Source organism: Amphibalanus amphitrite, unplaced genomic scaffold (assembly GCF_019059575.1).
Source record: "Amphibalanus amphitrite isolate SeventyFive unplaced genomic scaffold, NRLGWU_Aamphi_draft 002016F_arrow, whole genome shotgun sequence".
NCBI classification, from domain to species: Eukaryota; Metazoa; Arthropoda; class Thecostraca; order Balanomorpha; family Balanidae; genus Amphibalanus; species Amphibalanus amphitrite.
Window position 1 is genome coordinate 4,687 of NW_024883509.1, and position 27,206 is coordinate 31,892.

Here is a 27,206-nt window from a genome sequence, read left to right on the forward strand (position 1 = left end):
TTGCGGACAGAAATAAAAATATGTTGAATCCAGCACCAATTCCTTCATGTAGGTCTTACCGTGAGTTCCGACACCAATTTCTAATTTTTTTTTCATGTACTTACTCATAGGTTTTATTTTAATTTCATCCCCTAATCCTAACTCTTGCCTGCAGTTCTGGTACGAGCTTTTCACGTACTCGTAGTACATTTATTTTACCTTGAGTTCGGGTACGAGTTTTTTATGTACTCCCTCCCAGCTCTTACCTTGAGTTCGGGTACGAGTTTTTTCATGTACTCGTAGTCGGGCGGCAGGGTGACCCGCGGTCGGAAGGTGGGGGAGCGCGGCTGGGGCGAGGCAGCGCCGGATGAGCTCGTGTTGCCCATGCTGCGAGAAGGCATCTGGGACCTGCGGCGGCGAGACAAAGGGTCAGTCGGGACGGCACGTAGGAGTATACAAAGGGGAAGGGGTCAGGTCATTCAGGGACAGTCCTGCAAAGGAGACACATAAAAGGGACGGAGTTAGCATTGACAGCCCATGAAACAAGGACACGCAGGGCAGAATTGGGTCTGCAGTGATGACTGAGGGAACGGGAGTGGTTTATCTGTAACAGTGGGGAGGGTTTCGGGGCACAATGGGTAGCCCTGTGAGTGAAGACGAACTGTGACAATGGAAGGAGCGCAATGTGCCGGAAGAAGCGGTTGCTTGTCACTCTATCAATGGAAGTGGTCACACTCCAAGGGCGGATCCAGCCGGCCGTCTTGGGGGGGGGGGGGGGCAACCGGTTGGGACTAGCCAAACCTAGGGTACCCCCAAATCTAGTTTTCTCACCGGTTTTAGGCCACTTATTTTTCACCCTTCGCCTTTTCATCGAAAAAAAAAAACGAAACGAAAACATTTGCAAAAAGTGAGATATTTTGTCTCAGCTGAGTCAAGGAACTACCTTTTTGGTAACGTAGAATAAAGGCTTAACCCGCGCCCTGCTGGGGGGGGGGGTGTTTGAACACCCCCCCTTGTGGTTTTTCGCGAATATCTCAAAAATGGCGGCGCGGAGCGCCGCCGTTTTTGGTACACCTTATCATACATCAATTCTACACATGTTGTGAAAATTTCAGACCAAGGTCATTCAAGGTCAGGTCACCAGGTCACTTGAAGTGACCTCACCTCATAAAAACTTTCAATGTCTGTCATAGCTACACCGAGTGACCGATCGCTTTGAAACTTTCAGCGATTGCTAAGAGCAATAGCATGTACAAAATGTATATCTCAGAATTTTGATATCGATGACCTAAGGTCAGGTCAATTTTGCGACCTCCCCATTATAAGTCAATGGGAGAAAAATGAAATGCGCCTCTTTTGGATGAAAGACATTATAAACACTCCCAAACACCGAATTACAAGTGGTTTAGACACACTGAACTTGAAAATGTTGTCCGTGACCCTTGTTTATGCCCTGAGGTCATCTTAGGTCACGAATGGTATCTAACAGTTTTTCGCAAATAACTTTTGATAGAGGCATGCTAGAGCGATGAAAACGCCTTAGATGTGTTCAGCTCGACGATACGGATCGACTGATATGCAACATGACCCTTTCCGGTCAGGTCATGACCTTGACCTGAGGTCAAATTTTCAAGTTGACCTTTCAAGGTCAAGTTATAGTTCATTCGATGCGTCTTGACGAGAGGAACACGATGCCGGTAAAAGTAAGCTCGTACAAGGCTTGGGTCAAAAGTTATTGCAGAAAAACTGTTTTCGAAAAAATCGGCTATTTTTGCAGTTTTTGCCCCCTACAGGCAAAACCGTTGACGTTAGGTCAAATCTGAGAGAATTACTCAGAAAGGGCGTTAATAGGGCTATCGAATGCGCTTTTCCGCGGCGCTGTAGCTCTATTGGTTCCCGAGTTATGCGTTGGCTTCTTGGAAATTTTTGACATTCGACCTGGAAATCGGCGAAATTTTGCCTTCAATGACCTCTGGTGACCTGACCTTTGACCTGACCAAAAAATTGACCGAAGTGATTTCGTCATTATTTTTTACGCTCTTTCGAACGCCGCCTTCCGCGTATCGCTACGTGGCCCAGGAGCCGAGTTACAAGGGGGGGTGTTCAAACACCCCCCCCCCCAGCAGGGCGTGGAAATCCAGGACCCCCAGCAGGGCGCGGGTTAAATCTTCCACATGACCTGTCAAGCCAGGTAAAGAGGGTGATTTTTTTCTTAAATGTTTTCTTCCCTTTTCGTTTTCCTTTGTGACCCACAACCGCTAATTCAGGGAGGGCAAGCTGCCCCGACGGTTCCTAGCCCTATGAAAAGTTGTGGGGCAGCACCCCCACGGCCCCAGAGTTGTGGGGGCAGGCTGCCCCCACTGACCCCCAGCTCCCGCGCCCATGACCACAAAGTTCAGGCCCATGGCCCGGCGTCGAGCTCAAATTAAGACTCGGCAATGTTGATGGTGTGTCCGAGTTCAGACAAGCTGAGCTTATGCTGGGTTCAGCTAGGACGATTGAAGAGGTATCCTGTTGGGCTAAATGCCGGACAATCTCAAGCTCTAATTTTGCATTTAATGCTTAATTATCCTACTATGTTGAGTGAAAACTACCAATGTGTTATTAAGTATAACTTCAAATAGTGGGTTTAGTTAGTGACATATGGTGGAGCATTAGGGGTTTTAGGGGTGCACATGCACCCCCTAACTGAATAAAGCACCTTCTCAAAATGACGCTGGAAACACTTCAAAAACAAGTACAGGTAAGGGGAAATTGTGTCATCCTCTGTTAACCCTCCCCCATATAGGGGGAGGGGTCGAACAGACCCCACCCCCCTCGGTTTTTCGCGAATAACTCGCGTAAAAACGGCTAATCGCGACGAAACTTTCAGTACCCTCGAGTTAATCAATTTTGCATCTACCCTAAAACTTTAATTACCCTGACCCAAGTGACCTTTGACCTGTGACCTATTTCTCGAGACCATGTTTGGCCGGGATCGCGATTCGGCGTATGTTGGCTCGCATTAGCCGCGCGTTTGCAGTCTTTTCGTGGTTTCAAGCGTTCAAACATGTGATATGATGTTGGTCCCATGCATTTGGATGGGTGTGAAGGTCACCTGAAGGTCAGGTCAGGTCATTGACCTTTGATGACCTCAGTTCACATTTTCGAGTTTTACATGTTTCTAGGCTAGTTTTTGGAGCTGAACTCGAATTCAGCAACCATTTGAACATTTACGAAGTACTTTTGGTGCCTTCGTAACATGTTACGAAGCTGTCAGAGGAGGTTGACACGTACTACGAATACCCGGCAGGACCACTACTGGTTGACCTGACTCGACCTGGCCTAAATGCATGAAGACATCTTCTGGGATCAACACTAACACGATATTCGTGATCAGCACCCCGGAAAACCTCAGCCACATTTACGACGCTCTAACAGGTCCCAATTTTCCCGACTTTTGGGTCATTGACCTGACCTGGAAGGTCAACCATGAACCAATGACCTAGAACCTTAAATTGGGTATCATCGTCTTCCTCTCGTCACGGGCAGCACGCTCGTTTTTTTTTTTTCGCGAAGCTCTAGCTCGATCAGCGGCCAAACGGCAATGGGGGCAACGCCCCCCCCCCCCATACGTTCGCGGCTGACAAAACGCCACTACGGGCGAGGTTTAAATCCATATACATTCAGGCATGAGACAAGATAGCTCCTGGTTAATAGTGTTAAACCGCGCCCTGCTGGGGGGTGTTTGAACACCCCCCTTGTGGTTTTTCGCGAATATCTCAAAAACGGCGGCGCGGAGCGCCGCCGTTTTTGGTACACCTTATCATACATTAATTCTACACATGTTGTGAAAATTTCAGACCAAGGTCATTCAAGGTCAGGTCACCAGGTCACTTGAAGTGACCTCACCTCATAAAAAGTTTCAATGTCTTTCATAGCTACACCGAGTGACCGATCGCTTTGAAACTTTCAGCGATTGCTAAGAGCAATAGCATGTACAAAATGTATATCTCAGAATTTCGATATCGATGACCTAAGGTCAGGTCAATTTTGCGACCTCCCCATTATAAGTCAATGGGAGAAAATTGAAATGCGCCTCTTTTGGATGAAAGACATTATAAACACTCCCAAACACCGAATTACAAGTGGTTTAGACACACTGAACATGAAAATGGTGTCCGTGACCCTTGTTTATGCCCTGAGGTCATCTTAGGTCACGAATGGTATCTAACAGTTTTTCGCAAATAACTTTTGATAGAGGCATACTAGAGCGATGAAAACGCCTTAGATGTGTTCAGCTCGACGATACGGATCGACTGATATGCAATATGACCCTTTCCGGTCAGGTCATGACCTTCACCTGAGGTCAAATTTTCAAGTTGACCTTTCAAGGTCAAGTTATAGTTCATTCGATGCGTCTTGACGAGAGGAACACGATGCCGGTTAAAGTAAGCTCGTACAAGGCTTGGGTCAAAAGTTATTGCAGAAAAACTGTTTCCGAAAAAATCGGCTATTTTTTCAGTTTTTGCCCCCTGCAGGCAAAACCGTTGACGTTAGGTCAAATCTGAGAGAATTATTCAGAAAGGGCGTTAATAGGGCTATCGAATGCGCTTTTCCGCGGCGCTGTAGCTCTATTGGTTCCCGAGTTATGCGTTGGCTTCTTGGAAATTTTCGACATTCGACCTGGAAATCGGCGAAATTTTGCCTTCAATGACCTCTGGTGACCTGACCTTTGACCTGACCAAAAAAATGACCGAAGTGATTTCGTCATTATTTTTTACGCTCTTTCGAACGCCGCCTTCTGCGTATCGCTACGTGGCCCAGGAGCCGAGTTACAAGGGGGGGTGTTCAAACACCCCCCCCCCAGCAGGGCGTGGAAATCCAGGACCCCCAGCGGGGCGCGGGTTAATGAACTATGAGGAAGCTTCAGCTATTAAGAAGCTTCTGAAATCTCTCAAGCTGAAGTTGATTATTACGAGCGAGCGAGCGCAGCGAGCGAAGTGAGTCTTTTCAATATAACGGAAAAATCTCAGTATGAGCGGCCCGGCCCGGCCTGTAACGCTTTTGAGAGGCTTATATCTCAGCAACCGCTGGACCGATTGGCCTGCGGTCTTTTTTGTTGGGTAGCCCCATCCCTTCTACCCCGTAATTGACTACTTTTGATACATCTCAGTGACCGTCGTGGCACGTGCCACGTGAAAAGTCAAGGGTGTTCAAGCTGTTTTGCAAAAGTAGTGATTTTGAGAGGCTCATATCTCAGTAGCCGCTTGGGCGATTGACTTGCGGTAATTTTTGTAGGGTAGCAGCATCCCTTCTACCAAAAATAGGATACTCTTGATGTATGTGGGTCAACCCCAGTGCACGTGCAAAATACAACAATAAGAGGTGCCAAATTTGTTCCCATTTCAGTAACTCGGTAATTACTGGGGCGATTTCGCTGAAACTTGGCATACAGGTAGGCACCCACCAGGCAATGCATTCCCATGTGTTGCGGTTAGGGTGCTACTGCACGTGCGCACGTGCAGGGGGCGTTTCCAGATCTCGAGAACGGCTGGGCCGATTGCGCTCAAATTTGGTACACGGTTGGGGACCAGTTAGTAGGGTGCCGTGCAAAAGTCATTTTGGACCCCGTTTGCACGTGCGCACGTGCATAATGCCGCTTCCAGATCTCAGGAACGGCTGGGCCGATTGCGTTCAAATTTGGCACACCGCTAGCGACCGGTTAGAAGAGTGATTTGTTCAAGCCCGTTGGAAGCACCCTCTCGCCCTTCCGCACGTGCAGGGCTCACTATCTCGCTCGCTCGTTCTTCGCCCAAAAGGCGTTTTACTGGTAGGTACTCAGTGTTGTTATGATCATTCCTCAGTTTTCTGACAAGAATCACACATTTGGCCATGGCAAACGTTGAAAATACCTTTTTCTTTAAAAAAGTGCCTAATGACAATCTTATTTTCCAACAAATTTGCAATTAAAACCAACCAGTACACAATACAGAACACGTGCCTATGAATGCGAATAACAATGTGATATCATGTCAATTTCTCCTACACCTTCGCCGGCACCGGCCATTTTGACTATGGTTGGCAGAGTTTTTCACGAATTTGCCCCAAGGTCACCCAACCATCAAAGCAATATTTCAGTTTTTCAGCATAGGAACTTTGAGAATGTTTATTTTTAGTTTTCTTGACTTATGTCTTGGGGGGGGGGGGCAAAAGATAGTATGGCCCCCCCTTTGACCGTCTTGGGGGGGGGGGGGCATGGCCCCGTTGGCCCCCCCCCCTTGGATCCGCCCTTGCCACACTCTGTCAAGGAAAACACTGGAGGCATCTGAGTCGTTGTGCGAGAGTAGGTAGAGAAGTAAAACTGCGTAAAGGAAATATCAGGCCGTTATGGCAAGGTAATAAACTGGGTCAGGACAACGGGCCATATTGCACAATTGTGATTTTTGCGTCACCTTGAATGTAGTACATTTTACGCACTCGCACCAACGTGGTGAAACCCCACTTCCTTACATCCCAAAGTCAGCCCTGAGTCACGGGTTATGTTAAGGTCTGACTGCGCGGTGCGGACAGGCTACTTCGGTATACGCTAGATTTGTAATAAGTGGGCCAGTTTTATGTCTAGTCTAGACTGTGCTGCGTAAGGCTGCACTATGTGAGAGAATATCTGGCTCCAGTTTAACCGCCATTATTATTGAGTTATTTAATTTGGAATTATCGGTTTCACGAGAAAATTCTAGGTGACAATTACTTCTAAACTGGGCGCTTACCAGGCGTGGAAAGACATTCACCTCAGGAATAACTACTCAGCTGTCGATTCAAGTGCAGCACACGTATTGCTGAGTTGAGGCAGCTACCTACGCCATAAATCGTGGGATATTCCCAGAGAATTTCGCGTTGATGAAGAAACATGAGATTAGATTACAGTCGCTCAGCGAACCAGAGTCTCTCAACATAATATCGCTAGGGACAATTGGTCAAAGCGTTCCCAAGGCGGTTGAATGGAACCCACAGAATAGTGGTGATGCATGAAAGGCGCATTGCGAAGTGATTGCACACTACACAACCAGCATAGAATTTCAGTGCAAACATAACTGACTGCGCTGCTAAAATAAGTGAGCCTCAACAACCAAACAAAACGTATCGGTAATAATACAGCGCAAGCGCCTTTATAGTTAGGTACTCGTGTTGCGTTCTTTAGGTACAAAAACCGACTATACCGAGACAAACTTGCTTTCATATCAAAGTACACCGTACAAGTTCACGTAATCATGCATTAGCTGTATCGATCACAAACTGCGATGGCTACTCGAGTCCCCCAAGGTTGCAATCAGCCATGGCAATCTTGTATTTTCTGTGGATGACCAACCTATATGGTAGCAGTTTCGTTATGCAACCAGGCATCGCAAAATGCGTATATGTACATGAATGATAACGCCTGACTGTAGCATCTGAGCCAGAATTGAATCCACGATCAGAAATACCTAATCTCGAGGTTGCATCACTTGTGACACAACTTGCGTGTAAAAGACAGACAAGGATCCATCATGTCACGTAACATAAATCAGTAACGCCTGTGTTCCAAAGACATCACAAAAATCGACAGCCAGTTCAGCTCCCATCAGTCTGCTCAGGTGTGAAGGCCTCCCGAAGGTCCCGTTCAATCACGGTTTTAAAATGATTGAAAAACATGTTTACATTTCCGGTCACGGCTGACCGGACGTGGCTTGGATTTCGGTCAGTAGTCGTCACGGGTAAGAGTGTGGACGAGCATCAATTCAAGGAAAAGTTGGCCAGAGCCGAGATCAAGGCATTTAGTAGAGCCTTAGGCCTTGACTTATGACTATGTAATAAGCGAAACTTGATCGATCATACAGACCGCACAATCTAATGTATTGGGGGACTGGCAAATCTCTTACATTTTCATCGTTTAAATGTGAGAAATAAACGACAATAATATGCACGCTGACCGCTGAGTTACCTGCATCCAGTGACTTGAGTTGAAAATGAAATCGCTTTCATCTGACAGAAATTAATCAAATGTGTGTCGGTGAAGGGTTGAGCACATAACGGTTTCGTCTGAATACTTTGCATGTTTTCTTCTTTGTCCAACTTGAAGCACTGTTCAAGCGGAAAGATAATACCGTCAAGCGGCCGTATAGACATTGCTGCGCGGATGTCGTCCGGAACAGCCTACTTTTAGGCGCCGGCTACTGCTGCCATCTAGCCACGATATTTTAGGCTCCGGCGCTGTCGCTTCGTGGTCTGTTTACGCCAGGCTATAACAATAGGGATTTAAGCGCTTGAGTCTCCTGTATCGATTGAAGGGATTGTTTTATAGTAAAATATCAATATATTCATTGAGGTTATTGGTAAATATTCTGAGAAATTTCTATGCATACCTACAGCAAACAGCTGCTATGAAGCAGTATTAATATTGATAATTCCTAAGGCAATATGGCAAAGCCATTGCATTAGCTAATGCATAGCCATCCCATCCAGTTCATTTCCAGTAAACACTTATGCGCTCTTCTCGTGCCTTGATGTTGCAAGGCGCCGCCAAATCCAATCGGCTGAGTCTGTCAGCACCCGGGGTGCCTTAGGCCCTTCATCACCGAGCACCCCTTCAGCGAGCACCTGTCGAAGATCACAGGCGCTAGGTGGTGAAAGGATCGAATGTAATTAGTCCGCAGGGAATTCAATTTGTGCAACTAATAATGTCTGGCACCCTGGTGGTGAGGGATGAAGTGCAGGATTCAGGAAGAAGCGCCGGTATTGAAGTAAAAAGGAAAAGGTCAGGTATATTCTAGAAAGTCTCGTGCCCGGAAATTTGAAGCTTATTGCTTTGGTACACAACTGCCAAACAAATGCCGATATCTAAGAGAATATTCCTTCCGCCTAGCACAAAAGAGTCAATAAGAAGGCATATTCCAGAAAATCTGACTTTTTCAGTTGAGTCAGCCGCTGACACACATATGAGCTCTCATCAAGTCCTACCTTCACAACTATCCCAACCAACACAGTCAGCCTCTCTGCAGCCCGGCGTTGTATTAGAACAGAGAATCGACAGCTCTGCCACTGAATCCATTTAACTAACCGTACTCCCAACACACGTCCACTTCAGTCGACAACAATTCCAATCACCTAATGCACTTCAAACGGTCCGACTGGGCCGGCGATCAGGCAGGGAGGCGGAGCGTAGAGACGGGTGGCACGTGAGATATATGCGAGGATGTCGTTTCGTGAAGGAGCCTCATGATGAATTGCTTGGGCTTTGTATATAAATGCTTTGATATGGATAGATAGAATTGTGATGCAAAGTTGATAGGAATAGCTTCTGCGGAAGGAAAAGCTAAGGCTTACCGTTAAAATTGATATGAGGTACGAAAATTTAATGAAAAAATATGTATAAATAAAAAGTGTTTTTAATGGATTTGGTAATTGACATCTCACAATGTCATATGAATTCGATTTAGTGATACACAAAAATGATTTAAAACGCAATATGATATTACAATATCAGAGAAACTGGCTTTCAAATACCTTAGTATATTTCTCCAAGATTAATTGTTCCAGCCATGTACAGTGCCTAATGGTCGGGCGACCAGCTTCAATGGTGCACGTGATTGCGAAAAATGAAGCCAATTATCGAACATTCGATATTGTGGGCACATCTGGAAAAGTCATTTATAAATTTCTGGAATCTTCTCCAGAGACTAATATCCTAGCATGCCGATACTGAGGCTATAGTCACAAATGGGTCCTATGATCAGGTCATCTTTCCTCAGTGAATACTCAACTGAGATATTCCTCTGATGGCCGTTCATTCATTCATTCATTCATACGACTTGTCTTTTTCTAAAAAGCCCTCTTAAAAGAACTTACACAAGTCTTTATAAAAATTGGCGGTCGGGTGGTTGGCACCAAACAGCACTTCAATGAATAGATAAAAATATAAAAAAAAACTTCCCCACCATGATAGACATACTCGATAAGCGCGCTTGATATGCGCCTGTTCCCATGATTGTGCTTCACAAGCCAAACGTCATCCAGGGACAATGCCCGTAAACACCTGCTAACGCCAACATTATTTCAGAGAGGAAGAACACTATTTTGAAGACGGGCTTTTATTTTTGTTTCCGGATATACGTTGACCTAACTTCAAAGCATGTCCAGGCGTTAGAAAGTGTAAGATCCTGATAAACTGATTATGTTATTGCAGCTCTGTCTCTTGAAAACATTACAGAACAATACGACTTGTTATAATTCACAGTGCAGCCAGCAAGCGAAATGCTATTACCTTGAAGCAGACATCAAAGGGCTCTGCGGCACTAAGATATCCTCCTAAAACACCCCAACTCTTCTATTAGTTTCATCTCACACCAGCATCTCACGACTGCTACACAAACCAGCTGTCGAATCCAACCCACCCGGAAACCCGGCCAAACCAGCCAACTTCCCTGAATTTCAACGAGCGACACCCGTCGTAGAGAAGCGACACGCCCAAAGTGCAACGACCTCACTTCTGCGGCGTTCTCTCGCTTCCACCAAGTAGTTAGTAAGAACTTTGACAGTACCGCCATGAATTGGCGGCTTGACCGACTCAACGACTGCGCTGACTTTCCAGTGAAGTCACTAAGGAGCCAATTCCACGAAATATACCCGCATTGAGCGGGTGATTTGGGTCACTAAACGCAGATTCTTGGCAGCTCCGGATGGATACGATCCGAAACATATCCGGAAGGATCCCGGAAGTTCCTGTCAGGTCGTCTGAAGTATCGAGGAGTCCGCGCTTATACGCAGGAGTGGAAGGTAGACGTTATGTAAGACGACTTTCAAGGTGGTGGAGATAAGGAACTTAGCCAGTGCTAGCCAGTGCTTATGACACGCCGTCAGTGCTATCCGGTTTGAATGTGGATGTGTTCAATAAAATACTCCTCAGTTTTGAAATGTGAAAATGGTGCCACCAATGCCCAAACGCCTAAAAAAACGATTAAGCTGCTAAAAAAGAATAGGCAGGCTCAGAAGATTTATTTATTCAACAAGGGAGTTACAAATATCGGTGTACACCTTAAATATCAGCACACTTTGTCATCTTCAACTTACCAAATTATTTCACATAGGTACCAGAGAGGTCAGACCCATTCCAACAACCCCACGGACTTTCTCACCACTGGCAAACCCTTCCGGTGCGTAAAGGTCGTGTTCCGGTGTGTAAAAGTCACACCTTTGGTGTAAAAGTCACCTCTCTGGTCTCCAGTGACCTGTATGACTACTATACACTGGATGCGAAACAGCCTGTCTCTAAAGGTCACTGGCGAGATATTTCCACCAAGTTTGGTAGGTTCGAGGTATAAGGGAGGGAGGGAGAAGGGAGAGAGGGAGAGGAAGACAGAAGAGGAAGGTGAAAAAGAGCACGAAAGAGAAACGGAGAGAGGGATAGATAGAGAGAGACGGGGGAATGCGAGAGAAAGAGGGAGAGAAAGAGAGAGCGAGAGCGAAAGAGAGAGAGAGAGAGAGAGAGAGAGAGAGAGAGAGAGAGAGAGAGAGAGAGGAGAGAGAGAGAGAGAGAGAGAGAGAGAGAAAGAGAGAGAAAGAGAGAGAGAGAGGGATAGAGCTGACTCCCAAAAACGAGTCTCTAGTATGAGTCTCTAGTTTCAATGAGATCAGCATTGAAGCGGTCTCCTTTCAGAGAAATGAAACGAGAAGAGCATACCTTGATAGTCTGCAAAGACATTGAATTTGGGCAAACATGGGCAGAGAATGAAACCATATCACTTCCTCAACGGAGCAGCCGAATCCAATTTGCACATAGGAGGGGTGCTGGGAAACGAAGAGTTGAAGCCCCCCGATTTCGCCTCCATCTTACTCTCCCTTTCCTCGTTTCCTCTCTCTCTCTCTCTCTCTCTCTCTCTCTCTCTCTCTCTCTCTCTCTCTCTCTCTCTCTCTCTCTCTCTCTCTCTCTCTCTCTCTCTCTCTCTCTCTCTCTCTCTCTCTCTCTCTCATCTCTCTCTCTCTTTCTCTCTCTCTTCTTCTTTATTTCCATCTATTCACCACTGTAAAAAAATGTCACGAGCCAATTCTATGACAAGGAGTGGGTTACACGGTCGTCCATTGTACCTTGCTGTTATATATAGGGACATTATCAGCCTGAGGGTTGTTAGTTAAAGAGTGGCCTCGTGAAACAATTGGTTACAAACGGTAACCTAATAACTTAAATGCTTCCCTAACACCCCTTCCTGCTTATCAACAGATTTCGCGCTGTGTCGGAAAACTACGCATAGTCTCATAATTAAATCCGCCAGAAGCTTGTTGCATGCTAGTTACATGCGTGTTTCATTATCGTGTCATATAATTATTATGTCGGCTAATGAGGCACCGCCCTGCACGTGCTTTAACCCTCGCCGGACCTATTGGTTTTCTACATACGCGCCGGCCGAGGGGGGGGGGGGCGGGTACGACCCCCCCCCCTCGCCGTTTCGCCCCTGGTGGAGCTAGCGCGTCGCAAAAAAACGAGCGTGTGCGCCGTTACGAGACGCAGAGATTGGTACCCGATTTTAAGGTCCTAGGTCAACCGGTGACCTCTGAGGTCAGGTCAAGTGCCCCAGGGTACGGTTCAGTTTTTGGTGAATAACTTCGCAAAAAACGGCCGCAGAGCCGCGATTTTGGCAGCATCGTGTTCGCCTTGCTCAGGCGCGTCGAATGATATACTTTTTGTTCGGGTCAGGTCAACTTAGGGTGTTGACCTCAGGTCAAGGTCAGATCAGCACCCCCAGGTCACGAAGTTGGTCGAAAGAGGTCATGTCGCATATCATTCGATTCGGCAGGTCTTCCTGAGTCCATTGGTGGCTTTCCCGACTCGCTAGCTCAATTTGATCGGGAGTTATTGACGAAAAACTAATATGACCTTGATGACGTCATAAACGACGTCACGGAAGGTCAACATTGCAAAAGTGACGCATCTAACCTTGCAAGGAGTGCATCAAATCACGATTCTGTGTGCTTGATATAGTTGGAGATCGTTCCCGGCGCCAGAATAGCAGTTTGATTTTTTCCCCATTGACTTATAATGGTGAGGTCACGAAAATGACCTGACCTCATATGACCTTTAGGAAAAATCCGAGATATACAAGTTGTGAGACTCATTATGGATATTAGATCCTGCAAGTTTCATTTCCCTGTGACATCTCCTCTGGCAGTGAGGGCGTTGCGAAGTTGCGACATCTGAAGACCGTGCAGAGGTTCACTTATGACGTCATAGCTCAGTGACCTGACCTGACCCAAAAATGCGGTTGGTGTCAAAAGATGCGGCTTGGATCAAAGGTCAGGTATGCCAAGTTTCAGCTCTCTATCGCCAGCGTGTTCGGAGCTATCGCGAAAAAAACCCTATGGGGGGGCGGCACCCGCCCCCCCTCGGCCGGCGAGGGTTAAATATAATCCTGCGCACACGCCACCTAGTCGGAAACTCATCATCGGACTAGTCCTGGTAGGGTTTTCGTGTTGCCGAATGAGGCGAAACGACTTTGATTCGGTAGTGCCTCATAAATCCCTGCTACGGTGAGCAGCGACGAGTCTGAGACTGCTTCTAAAACGCGTCCTTAACTTCCGGCGCGGGGCCGTCATTTCCGGCCGCCATTGTTCAGTTCTGCGGCTGCCGGCGGTTGGTGCGGTTGTGTTGTGGCACGGTGCGTTGTGAAGTTCTCGGGCGGGGATATTCCGAAGGTACGTTATATTGTATGATATTTACGTAGCAATGGGGGACATTTTATTCATTTTGTAATATTCTGAACACATGTTGCGTCATAGAATTCACCCCTTGACCGTTGTGGGCCACTGTTTCGTTTGAATTCCGACTGTTGGAAGACGGACTTTCTTTCAGTTGCTGTCTAGCCTTTTTTTCCAAATGTGTAAGCTACACATATTGCCTCACATTGATTTATCTTATACAAAAGTCAGTTGATGTAGATAATAAAGCCATCCTCACTGATATTTTAAAATCAGCAGTTAATTTTCTTTTCTGTTTGCAGAGTTGCTTAAAGTTGTGGAAGACTGAGGCATGAAGGTATACCGGAAGCCAGCGATATTTCTGTTGGTAAGCCTCGCCCAGAAAAAAAAACTTGCTTGAATCTGCAAAGTATGGCAAATATTTGATGGACTGCACAGTGCACAATGTACCTGACATGGCAGGATCAACTTGCTCACTCGCCTGTTGTAAGTGCCGTTGCGTCAAAGCCCGTGGAAGTGCCCGATCGTGTCTCATGCAACCGTATTATTTTGTGAATGTTATTGGTGGTGACTCGAATCAGCTTTTGCACCACTCCGCTATGATATTGTAATATGTATATATTTAGATATTTTGTATCGTATGCTTATAAGTAATAAACGTTATTTTTGTGTATGTTTTTTTGTAACGTGGCGTGGCTGTCGTTGGCCGGGTCGTCCACCAGTCGGAGGGGCGGCTGGGGAGAAGGAGGGGGGGGGGGATGACGCAATTGAGCTAGTATTACTACTGGGCAGCAATAGCAGGCGCTAGCTGGTTGGGTTACCAGGCGAGTCCTGCTAAGGAGCCTAATCGGCGTACCGATCTGCTGGTTTTGCCCTCGTTTTCAAACGAGGTACCGAATAACGAAACGAGGGGCTGACACGGGGGTGCTCGGTTTATGAGGCGTGGGCTTGTCATTTACTAACGAAACAAGCTTGTACCCTCTTACTAGCTAAATATGAGGCGATTTTTACACGTCGCTGCATGCTCATTTTTGCGCCAGCGGTTTTCCTACAAGGGGCTTGTAAGATTTTTTTACAGTGTGCACTCTGAGCTCAACCCTGCCACAAAGCCATCACAGCACATAACCTCTCGCATCCCCTGACTCTATCTCTCTTTCTCTCTCTCCCCATCTCTCTCTCTCTCCTCATATCCCTCCACCACCATTCTACTCCAGTCTCCTCCCCTTCGCTAACACGTCTGTTCAGGAGGGTGAGCCAACATACTGTCATTCCCCAACGACCTCGACGAACGACGCACGATCAGCACGGACAGTTGTCCATTGAGCAGACTGAACACACTTCCACACCACCATCACTATTCCACATGACAGAGATGGGAGCTCCATGACGGGATGTGGGGTAGGAGGTAAGAGCTGGGGCCGGCACAGAATAATGCTGTATGTTGTATCGTACGAGTTTAACTGAATTGTACTGAATTGCATTGTACAATACACAAGCGGAGATGTGACCAAAACAAATCATACCTTAACTTTTGGGACACCCTGCATGTTGAGAAATTCTGCGCCCGGCGCGGTGGACGAAAACGTAATTTCGAATGGTCAAAGGTGAAAACCGGATAGATTCAGCGTCTGATCATTTTGGAGCAAAGATCAGTGATCCAAACTTTATTTTTCCTTTCTGTCTATTGTGCCATTCAACTCGTTACTATTCCCATTGTCGTAAGTTACCTACGGTTCGACAAGTACCACATTTCAGTCTAAACTTTGGTGATTTTCCGGCCGAGTTTCTTCCCTAACCTCCGAGAGAGAAATACAGTGGTGGCTATTCCGTCCAACTTGTCTCAACTCTGTTCCCAGGCATCAGTGGGGCAATGGCGCGGCCTTCCGCTTCCGATAAGACAACGGTCTCCACTGGGGACGAGGGGGGGACGAGGGGGACCATTGGTCCGGCCGAATGGGAACCATTGGTCCGGTCTCACGGTCCAGAAGTCTAGCGGTCCCATTCGCCCATACTGCCACAGGCCATCTGAAGAACAGGGGTTCCTGATAAGGCGTGCTGAAAAGTAACAGCGACCCCAAGATTTGTCAAAGATCGTCCGCATTGGAAAAGCGTGAAGGTCCCAAGGGCCAAATCGGTCAGCATTCGCGGTAAGTTTGCGCTGAGAGACAAACGCGGTTGTTAAATATCTGGTATAGCATCACATGTCAGAAGTGTTCTGTAATTTAATATTGCTAACTAAGCTCTGTCGTAAGAAAATGCTTGTGCATCCGCGATTAGATCATCCGATAAGATACTGAGAAAACACCAGACGTTTTGAACCGGGCTCTCCAGTATAAAACACAAGTAAAGGCGCCCTTCCGATCAGCTCACGCGAGCTGGCAAACAGTTTCAGCGAAACCGAGAAGTGAGAACAGTTGCATAGATTCAGTAACTTTATGGCACGAGCGGCCGGAATCAATACTTTCGCATCGGCAGTTCCTTGCAGGATCGCAGAAACTTTTTCACGAGGCAAACGGAAAACCTGGGTGTCAATAGGCAGGTTTATGAGCGCGCTGCAAGACCCCTCGGATCTTCTCGATATGCCTTGCGAATCCCTATCGCTCATAAATACTCTTAGTGGCTGCGGAGCTTATAAAATAAGCGGCAACGTTTCTGTTAATAATGCATTTTATAGTGTTTTAGCAATAAACCAGAAGTCTTTTCAAACAGATAATATCAAAAACAATGCCTCAAGTCAAAAGCGCTACTGGAACACGAAGCGTAAGGGTTCAAATAACATTGTTTTTACGGGATCAAAGGTAATAAAAAGAATATTATGTGCAGTGGCCAGTGGTTTAGATAACAGAACTCAACAAACGCAAGCGAGAAGCATTTCTCGGGTGCTCCTTTAAATGATACTCGACTACTCGTTGTGCTATCAAGAAGCCCATGCCGTCCACCATATACCACTACACGTCCCGTACCAGAGCATCCCCTCCTGGCGTTCTCTGAATATTAAAACATCAGGAACAACGCAGGCATCTTACCGCGGTCACCTTAATTAAACTTCAGATGTGAAGGCGTAAGAATGAATGAATGAATGAATGAATGAATGAATGAATGAATGAATGAATGAATGAAACTTCCTTCATGTGGACGCGCAGGCGCCCCGGTATAGATAATCATCATCTATTCGTGATATAACAAAGAATGTTTCTAAGCAGCATAGGCGCGGGAGCCGGGGGGGCAGTGGGGGCAGCTTGCCCCCCCAACTCTGGGGCCGTGGGGGCGGTGCCCCCACAGCTTTGAGACGGAATACCACACTTTTTTGCAAATGTTTTCTTTTTTTGTTGAAAAAGCCGAGGGGTGAAAAATAAGTGGCCTAAAACCGGTGAGAAAACTAGATTTGGGGGTACCCTAGGTTAATCTCTATTAGGTATGGTGTGCCCCCCAGTCGGAAAGTAGTTCCCGCGCCCCTGCTAAGCAGGATCACGAACTCTTAATGAACATTGAACTGCTACAATTTTGCTTACCTATGGAAAGGGCAGGAATTAGAACTGCGAGTTAAAACAAGAAACGTAGCTACAAACATAGGCGCAGGAGCCGGGGGGGGGGCAGTGGGGGCAGCTTGCCCCCCCAACTCTGGGGTCGTGGGGGCGGTGCCCCCACAGCTTTGAGACGGAATACCACACTTTTTTTTGCAAATGTTTTCTTTTTTTGTTGAAAAAGCCAAGGGGTGAAAAATAAGTGGCCTAAACCGGTGAGAAAACTAGATTTGGGGGTACCCTAGGCTAATCTCTATTATGGTGTGCCCCCCCCCCCCCCCCCAGTCGGAAAGTAGTTCCCGCGCCTACAAAATCAACATAGCGCTATTTTTCCAAGGTCGCTAGGTCAGACATGCTGCAAAAAAAAAACAAGCCTCGAGCATTTAAATCGGTGTACTCAGTAAAACAAACCACATTCTAAAAGCACTGTGCGGTTGACTTTACATAAAGTGTCCTTCCTATAAGTGCCACACCAAACCATAAAATGTCAGAGTAGAAAAGATATTGCACATTGAATTCGTTCTTTCATAAAGGAAGAATGTCCTTACTCTCCGCCATTCTAGCATGGAAACTTCGATAAACTATTGATAAGAAAGCTTGATGGCATGCGAACTATTCCTCTTTCGCTCAGATTGGCTATGGTCGGACGCTCATTCTTCAGAAATTCAATAAATCGCGTTTCAAAAGTCCATAACAATATCATCTTTCGGCAATAACAACTGCCCTTTGAACGCTTTCGGTGGTTTTCAGAGTCCATTTCTATGATGTTGCCAGTATTTATACAAATAAATCGAATTTTGTTGTGCATTTACTTAGATTATCATTTCTCTACTCGATGGTTTACAAAATGCGTGCGCTACGACCTGAGTGATATTTAGAACTTCACACAAAAAAAACTGATAATGCTAGAGAAGCTTAAGTGACTCGGCCACAGAACGATGATTCTGTGCTAGTCATCTAAAAACAGTAAATTCCGTGACAGCAGCAATTTGAAACAGCAAACGTAGGGCTGATCCATCTAACAAAGTTCATCACTCGCGGACAACCTGTTGTCCAATGATCTATGGCTTGGAGGTCACCAGGAACACCCAGCACGTGATGCATCTTCGCTGCAAACTTGGGACATGTCATATATCATAAAGCTGCGAGAGTTCACAACTTCAAAACTAATTTCCGGGTCAGGAAATGGGGCCTCATATCAGCACGTGCGCGAAATGCGTCTCGAAATTGTCAACGATAGCGATCAAATCAAGTCAAACAAACTTAGTAACTACGTTCTGCAATCACCGTCTTCAAATGCTATGTTCCCATTACACAGCTAAGTCAATCAGCCTGAATCATGCTGGAGTTTGGCTGGAGCCATGTCAGAGTCATGTTTAGAGTCATGCTCCACTCAGTCAGCTCCAGTGCCGTCCTTGGCAATGAGTCATTTGGGCCCGAGGTGGCAGCAGTCCAAGCCACAAGTGGTTGTTTCACACTTTCGTGACCACCGAAATACGCCACTAGGCCAAAGCCGTCACACTATAGTGGCTCACAGGCCCAGCACGCGACGCCACCCAAGCGGCTTAAACTGAGCCGGGGGGCTTAATTTGAGCGGATCAGCTTTACGGCCGGGTCATGAATGTTTGATGGAGCTGGGCGGCACGGCTGATGTGCTCTGAGTTTGGAAACAAACTGTGGTGATGGACTGTTGAAATCACGTCTAGGGTTTGATGATGGCGCTAGGATGTGCCGCGGGATTTTCGGGGATCCTGGATCTAGGATGTTGCAGAATTGGGATACATGGCGGGCATAACACATGATGTCACACAATAGATTACACGTAACTATAATAGCTGAAATGGCTCGGTACATTTTATCTTCATTGTTAACATGCATCTAAAACATTCTTTATGCGGAATGTGGGTCAACGAGAGAGCCAGATCTATCAATAGACGCTTTTTCCCTCATAGGTGATAATTTCGGCCATTTGCATTCGACTGAGTGGGAAGACACAATTTTGACACATTGCTGCCACCTGACAACTCGGAGCTGAATTCCAGAGTGGCTGTCAATTTCAGCCTTTAGCTGAGGTGATAACACACCGGTAACATCACTGACTTCACACTACCAACTCGCATCACGCCCAGCACCTAACAAAACACCCGGCACCAAAAACAACACTAAACAAACATCAAACGTTAAAATACGTGACAGCAAAAGCAGCCAAATAGCGGCACCATCAGAGCCTCGAGCCGCCTCGCTCTCAGCAAAACAAACCGCCGGTGACCTCGACCCAAAGTCCGCCCACGCGACAACTGTTTATCTACCGACAAAAATCACCACTCCCTTCCACCCCACACAATAAAAATCACACGCACGAACGGCCACTTGGGTGACATCACAAACCTCACGCAACGCATGATATCACAATCACTTCACGCACGTGTGTAGCATATGACATCACCGATCACGCACCTGGCACCACGCGCAGTGACCGCACGTGCGGCCAATCCATGACACATCGTGGGAGGCGCACGTGCGCGCTAGTTGCCCCATTCTAATGGCTGAATTATGCGGCTCGGTAGGTGGGGAAGCAGGGGAGAGTGCGCAGAGGGAGGGAGGAGAGAGAGAGAGAGATAGAGAGAGAGAGAGAGAGAGAGAGAGAGAGAGAGAGAGAGAGGGAGAGGCGTAACTAGCCGTGTGGGTAGCGCGGTGTAGAAATACACGATCGTCGATGGTCGCTGATCGGTGCGGTGGGAGGGGACGGCCTTGGAACTGGACCGCACACCACCTGACGGGGGCGGACCGACCGCTAGAACGGTGGAAAGTGAAACCCAACGCGGCCCGATACCGGAAATAGAGAGAAGTCGGCACAGCGGTCAGGAGCGCTAGCTGACAGGTGGGGGGGGGGGGGGGGGGGAGGGGACGCAAGACAGGTGGACTGATGTGGACCTGCGGCTCGAGAAAAGGAAGAAACAAGGGGCGGGTCCGGGGAGGGGCTTTGAGGGCTAAAACCCCTAGCCAAAAAAGAAAAAAAATGCCGTCCTGCAGAGCGACGAATCAGGGCGCCGTAAAATCTTAAAATCACTTTATCCAATAAATTACATCAGAGAAGGGGTAAGATGTTGTCTTCGATTTTCACTATAGGCGGCCAAATCGTACAGTTTTGCCGCCCCTAGTAGGTGGAAACCATATCGCCCTCATTCCATTGGCCACTGGCCGAAGAAATTCTGAATCCGACCCTGGAAAAGACAGTACGCACCTGAGCACAGTCCTGGCCCCATCTCAGGTTATCAAGCGAATGAAGGGATCAGTGAGCGCGACTGCACAGAACATTAGAAGCAGGTGAGAGTTAGGGATTTACGAAGAGAAAACATGGCTTGAGTTTTGAGCCAAGTGGTTTGAGTGTAGGAGAGTTCAAGTGCTTTTTCGTAACCTTCTTTTTCGTACCGCTCGTGCCACGGAGGACTGAGGAGCGTGATCAAGGACTGTGAGTGTAAGGATGCTAAAATCAATGCAGCAATCAATGTTGAACTACCCCGCAGAACAAAGCCCGTTCATCCGATCAGTTTTCCTGATCCAGATGGAAAACTAAGATGTGGTTATCATTTTGATTGAAAGTGAACCGACGCATCCGATGCTTTGATTCGATATTAGATGAAAGAAAACAAAAACAACGATCTTTCTGGACCGGAAAATTGTTGTTGCTCGGTTTGATTTCCACTTCGCTATCCGCTTGTCATGTCTTCAAAGAATCCTATCGCTTTTTGTCCAACGACATGCCCCACTTTCAAAACCAAATACAGCAACAAAACCATCTGCCGCACCTATAAAACCCACTCATGCGCGACTTCATTTCAACACAGCGGTGCCGTTCCGTTTCCACAAACACACTCAGGTGGAGTGTCAACATACACCATCGATATCCCCACCGAGGTCGAGTTCGGAGGGAGCCCCGATCGTCCATCTCAATCAGCACCCATCAATTCATCATCCTCGCCCACCCGCCCGCTCGTGTGTACCGGCTGCCCACCCTAACCTGTCACGGATCACTCGTCTCGGCACGCGCCGATCGCTCTCTTCACAGACCGACCAAAACTGGGTGCGTGCTCTACAAACAAGCACACAAATAGACAGACACGCATGCATGGAGACGGTCTCTCACAAATATAGGCTTCAGTGCTACGCTCGCCCTACACACCCACACAAGCACACGCTTCACTGCCCGGAATAAACACTTCAGCTCTGAAGGTTGGTGTGAGCGCTGAAGGGAACCTTATTTGATCTGAAGCAGGTTGATTTTATGTGAAGTAGGTGCGTGAAATGAGTTGTCGTGATTCGTCATTGACGTGATTGAATCGTGAATGAGCCGACGTGATTTGGCAGAACGGTGTTAACTAGAGCGATGACTTGACATCAACTCACGTGAGCTGGCGCGCGATTTTCTAGAACGCTGTAAGACGATGCAGATAACCATGACCTGATCTGACCTGACCTGACTGAGTCTGTCCCGCCTAACACGACCCAGCTGTTCGCGCCTGACAAGTAACATCTTCTGACGCACAAGTGACATTCCCCCCCCCCCCCGCTCCCCTCGCCCTTACGTTTCTGGGTCCAGCCAACACTCACACCCCTCCGCTCCCCCTCATCCCCCGGGGGTCGCACAGTGTTGAATCTCGGTCAATCGTCTGAAACACTCGTCACTCGGAGCCGCCCCAAACAAACCGAGGGCTGGCGAGAGGAATTCAACAGACACTAGCGTGCGTGAGTTCCGTGCCCGTCAGTAGTGTGTGAGTCGAGTTATAGAGTAAGTGATTCACGAGTGAGAAAGCGAGTGAGTCACAGTCATGGCTCAAAAGTGAGACGGTGTGAGTGAGAGTTATGACTTAGAAGTGAGTTGCTACGCGCTTATAGCTGACCGTATAATCTCTCTAGATTATTACACCATACATATTGGGTATTCGAAGTTACTTCTAGTCAAACAGCTCCTAAGGGGCCTCTTCACATGCAGTTTTATTGACTTTAAATGGCCTAATTAAAGTCTGTTAACTAGATTATGTCAGCGACAGCACACTTTCCCAAGTTGGTGGTAAAAAAGAGTTGGTGCCAGCCGGCAAAAGCGCACTGAACGAATGCCCACTTTCGACCACAATTAACTCGGAAACAAGGTCGTTGTTTAGGAAACACCGTGCTGTTCTGTGTGTAAATCGGAACGGCCACCTCCAGTGGCTTTGTTTCGATGCCGTGGTTTCCATGACAACCGCTGTGTCCGCCTCTTGGCTGCTAACCGCTCTTTACGACCCCACACGGCCCATCAAGTGAAGTGCTAAACGGGATATACCTGGTACAACTACTGATTAGTGGTAAGACCCTTCTGCGGGCTGGACTCGCAACATTTTTCAAGTAGTCTGGTAAGAGAGACATTGTCTAGTAAGAGAGACATTAAACATATAAGGTATGATCAACATTCCACGCAGGAAACCCTAAAACCAAGCGCTACCAAATGAACGAACGATAATTTGGCCAACTTTACCTGAAGAGCCAGCAGCTATTTTTGATTTCCTTACTCAATATGTCTTGGGAAAAGATCAAATGTAGACTTAAGCCAAACATAGCCTTGCTGTGATTATAATTTCGCACAATTCTATGCAAAGGCATTCTTATATACCTAAGCACAAATCCAGTGTATCCACAGCAGTGCAAGGTATTTTTCACTGATTACATCAATCCACGTTATAGTGACAACCAGTCTTGTTAGTCCCCATATATCCCAGCAGGGAGGGACCAATACCCTCGGGATTTGTAATCATTAAACTCCCCTGGGTGTCACCGGGGCAAATGGATTAATCCACATCCTCATGGGCGCCGCCACCGGGGGGATGGGGGGGACGCGTCCCCCCACTCTCAGAATGGAAGGGGGACGTCCCCCCCAAACTCATTACGGAGCGAGCGAAGCGAGCTAAACGCTTCACTGCCCGGAATAAACACTTCAGCTCTGAAGGTTGGTGTGAGCGCTGAAGGGAACCTTATTTGATCTGAAGCAGGTTGATTTTATGTGAAGTAGGTGCGTGAAATGAGCTGTCGTGATTCGTCATTGACGTGATTGAATCGTGAATGAGCCGACGTGATTTGGCAGAACGGTGTTAACTAGAGCGATGACTTGACATCAACTCACGTGAGCTGGCGCGCGATTTTCTAGAACGCTGTAAGACGATGCAGATAACCATGACCTGATCTGACCTGACCTGACTGAGTCTGTCCCGCCTAACACGACCCAGCTGTTCGCGCCTGACAAGTAACATCTTCTGACGCACAAGTGACATTCCCCCCCCCGCTCCCCTCGCCCTTACGTTTCTGGGTCCAGCCAACACTCACACCCCTCCGCTCCCCCTCATCCCCCGGGGGTCGCACAGTGTTGAATCTCGGTCAATCGTCTGAAACACTCGTCACTCGGAGCCGCCCCAAACAAACCGAGGGCTGGCGAGAGGAATTCAACAGACACTAGCGTGCGTGAGTTCCGTGCCCGTCAGTAGTGTGTGAGTCGAGTTATAGAGTAAGTGATTCACGAGTGAGAAAGCGAGTGAGTCACAGTCATGGCTCAAAAGTGAGACGGTGTGAGTGAGAGTTATGACTTAGAAGTGAGTTGCTACGCGCTTATAGCTGACCGTATAATCTCTCTAGATTATTACACCATACATATTGGGTATTCGAAGTTACTTCTAGTCAAACAGCTCCTAAGGGGCCTCTTCACATGCAGTTTTATTGACTTTAAATGGCCTAATTAAAGTCTGTTAACTAGATTATGTCAGCGACAGCACACTTTCCCAAGTTGGTGGTAAAAAAGAGTTGGTGCCAGCCGGCAAAAGCGCACTGAACGAATGCCCACTTTCGACCACAATTAACTCGGAAACAAGGTCGTTGTTTAGGAAACACCGTGCTGTTCTGTGTGTAAATCGGAACGGCCACCTCCAGTGGCTTTGTTTCGATGCCGTGGTTTCCATGACAACCGCTGTGTCCGCCTCTTGGCTGCTAACCGCTCTTTACGACCCCACACGGCCCATCAAGTGAAGTGCTAAACGGGATATACCTGGTACAACTACTGATTAGTGGTAAGACCCTTCTGCGGGCTGGACTCGCAACATTTTTCAAGTAGTCTGGTAAGAGAGACATTGTCTAGTAAGAGAGACATTAAACATATAAGGTATGATCAACATTCCACGCAGGAAACCCTAAAACCAAGCGCTACCAAATGAACGAACGATAATTTGGCCAACTTTACCTGAAGAGCCAGCAGCTATTTTTGATTTCCTTACTCAATATGTCTTGGGAAAAGATCAAATGTAGACTTAAGCCAAACATAGCCTTGCTGTGATTATAATTTCGCACAATTCTATGCAAAGGCATTCTTATATACCTAAGCACAAATCCAGTGTATCCACAGCAGTGCAAGGTATTTTTCACTGATTACATCAATCCACGTTATAGTGACAACCAGTCTTGTTAGTCCCCATATATCCCAGCAGGGAGGGACCAATACCCTCGGGATTTGTAATCATTAAACTCCCCTGGGTGTCACCGGGGCAAATGGATTAATCCACATCCTCATGGGCGCCGCCACCGGGGGGATGGGGGGGACGCGTCCCCCCACTCTCAGAATGGAAGGGGGACGTCCCCCCCAAACTCATTACGGAGCGAGCGAAGCGAGCTTAGTCTTTCGTAGATAACGGAAATTTCTGAGTATGAGCGGCCGGCACGCTTTGGCGAGGCTTATATCTCAGCAGCCACTCGACCGAATTACATGCCATAATTTTCGGTAGGGTAGCTTTATTCCTTCTAGCAAGTGTTGGACTATTCCCGATGAATGTGGGTAACCCCTTATGCAAGTGCCACGTGAAAAATGAAGAGGTGTCAGTTTTGTAACAATTGCAATATCTCGGTAACTACTGGGCCGATTGCGCTGAAAGTTGGCATGTATAGGTAGGTACCCACTAGGCAATGCATACTCATGTGCTACAGTTGAGGTGCTGCTGCACGTGCGCACGTGCAGGGGTCGATTCCAGATCTCGAGAACGGCTGGACCGATTGTGCTGAAATTTTATACATGGTTAGGGATCGGTTAGTAGGCTACCGTGCAAAAGTCAGTCGGGACCCATTTTGCACGTGCGCACTTGCAGGGTGCCGCTTCCAGACCAGAGCTCGAGAACGGCTATGCCGATTGCGCTCAAATTTGGCACAGTCACCGGTTAGTAGGGTGCAGTGCACAAGTTAGTTGGAGGTACCCCCTTGCAATTTCGCACGTGCAAGGCCCACGCTCTCGCTCGCTCCGTTGGTCGCCCCACGTTAGGCGGCACGGGCGGACATCGATAGCAGCGCCTCTATTGGTCAATAGGGAAAGCTGGACTGTAGGCGACGAAATACCGGCTGAGTTGTCACCACTGAACTCTAATATATACTGGAAGGAGCATTGGTGACTTGTTTTTGTCTATCGATTTCCGCCATGTTGTGTATACCAGAAATATAAATTGCATGTACGGTAGCAGAGGTGCAGTTTAGTGAGAGGTACACTACTCAAAAGTGCTGCTGCTTCATGCTTGCAGTTTGATTGCAGTGATCAACTTTTCAAGACTTTGGTATACACAACATGGCGGAAATCGTTAGACATTCTGGCCCATATACGGCCAAGGCGAGTGCCTCCCCCTGGTTGTCACACGTTGAATAGGTTTATAGACATCCGTCTTGTGAAAAAGTTGAACTTTTGCCTTCAATGTTTCTACAGGCAATTTTAGAAGTGTCTTCACATAGATTACAACACCGTTTAGATTATTGTATTCACTTCAAGCCTTCCCTATTGTTCTTGATGATGCGGGAACTATTTCTAATTAGTATTTCTAGCTTAACCCGCGCCCCGCTGGGCTATTCAGCCATACGCGCCCTGCTGGGGGGGGGGGGGCAGATTCTGCCCCCCTGTCTAACTTCCGAACCGATGGTCGTAGAAAGACGGGGAAAACGGCAATCGAAAGCTCTCAACAAGGCGGATCTTAAGAGCCCAATTTTTTTTGCTTAAGTAGGTCAGAGGTCAGGTCAAGGTCAGGTCAAGGGTACAAGATGCAAGTTTCTACAGTATCGGCCTTGCACCGTATTTGCCGAAGAATGGACTGAGACTGATTGCCCAAAACGTGTTCCTAGACTACCAAGACAATATTCGTTGCATACAATGTCATTCAAAGGTCAAGGTCAAGGTCAGGTCAGGTCATGTCAGGTCACCAAAAACAAAATATAGAAAAGGGCATGTGCGACACATGTTTTATGGGTCATTTTACTCATAGAATTCAATAGGCACACTCAATAAGTGACATGGACCACCTCTGGATGAATTTCAGGTCGAGGTCAGGTCAAGGTCAGGTCAAGTGAGGTCAAATTTTGAAGTCGGTTGTTAAGGCCTAAAAAGGTGTCTATCTGATGCAGTTTTTCACGGCGAATCGAATGGTGCTATTTTTGTTTCCGTACGAGGTCTAGAACTTCCAAAAAAATCATTTTTCAAAATTTTTGTGTGTCGTGACGTCATAAAATTTTGAATAACTTCCACATTTTTGAACCGATTCTTCTGAAAATTGGTATGTAGGTGCACATAGACCACTTCTTTGACATATATTCCGGTTTTTTCGATACACTCAAAATTTTGGATTTTATAAATATTTTCCCAAAAAAGTCAGTTTTTTTAAAAAAATTGGGCCAAAATCCAAAATTTTCAAAAAACCGAGATAGCCATTTGATAGACAAAGTAGAATCACGTATAACCTTTTTTGTTACGTCTTGATTCCTTTAAAAATGAAGATGTTCCCAGCTAACAGGAAACGTTACTACAACGTTGTCACAACGTCGTGTTTTGGTAAGTTGCGAAATTACGTTTTAATTACGTTATAGCAACGTTCTGAACGTTGTGAAGCCATGGTTTGGTCTGAAAGTCGTGGTAAAACGTCGTGACAACGTTTTATTGGTACGTTGCAGCAACCGCGC

The 27,206-nt window shown here is 47.1% G+C and overlaps 1 protein-coding gene across 1 annotated transcript in view; it reads right to left on the bottom strand.

Annotated features, from left to right (window-relative positions):
- Positions 1-245: 245 nt before the first annotated feature.
- Positions 246-27,206, bottom strand: part of LOC122376102 (transcriptional regulatory protein AlgP-like) — a gene marked incomplete at its 3' end in the record, with an annotated part of 57,764 nt that continues 30,803 nt past the window's right edge. Inside the window, exon 3 of the mRNA XM_043355796.1 lies at positions 246-387. Coding sequence (XP_043211731.1) covers positions 246-387 — 142 coding nt within the window. The remainder of the gene's footprint in view (positions 388-27,206) is intronic.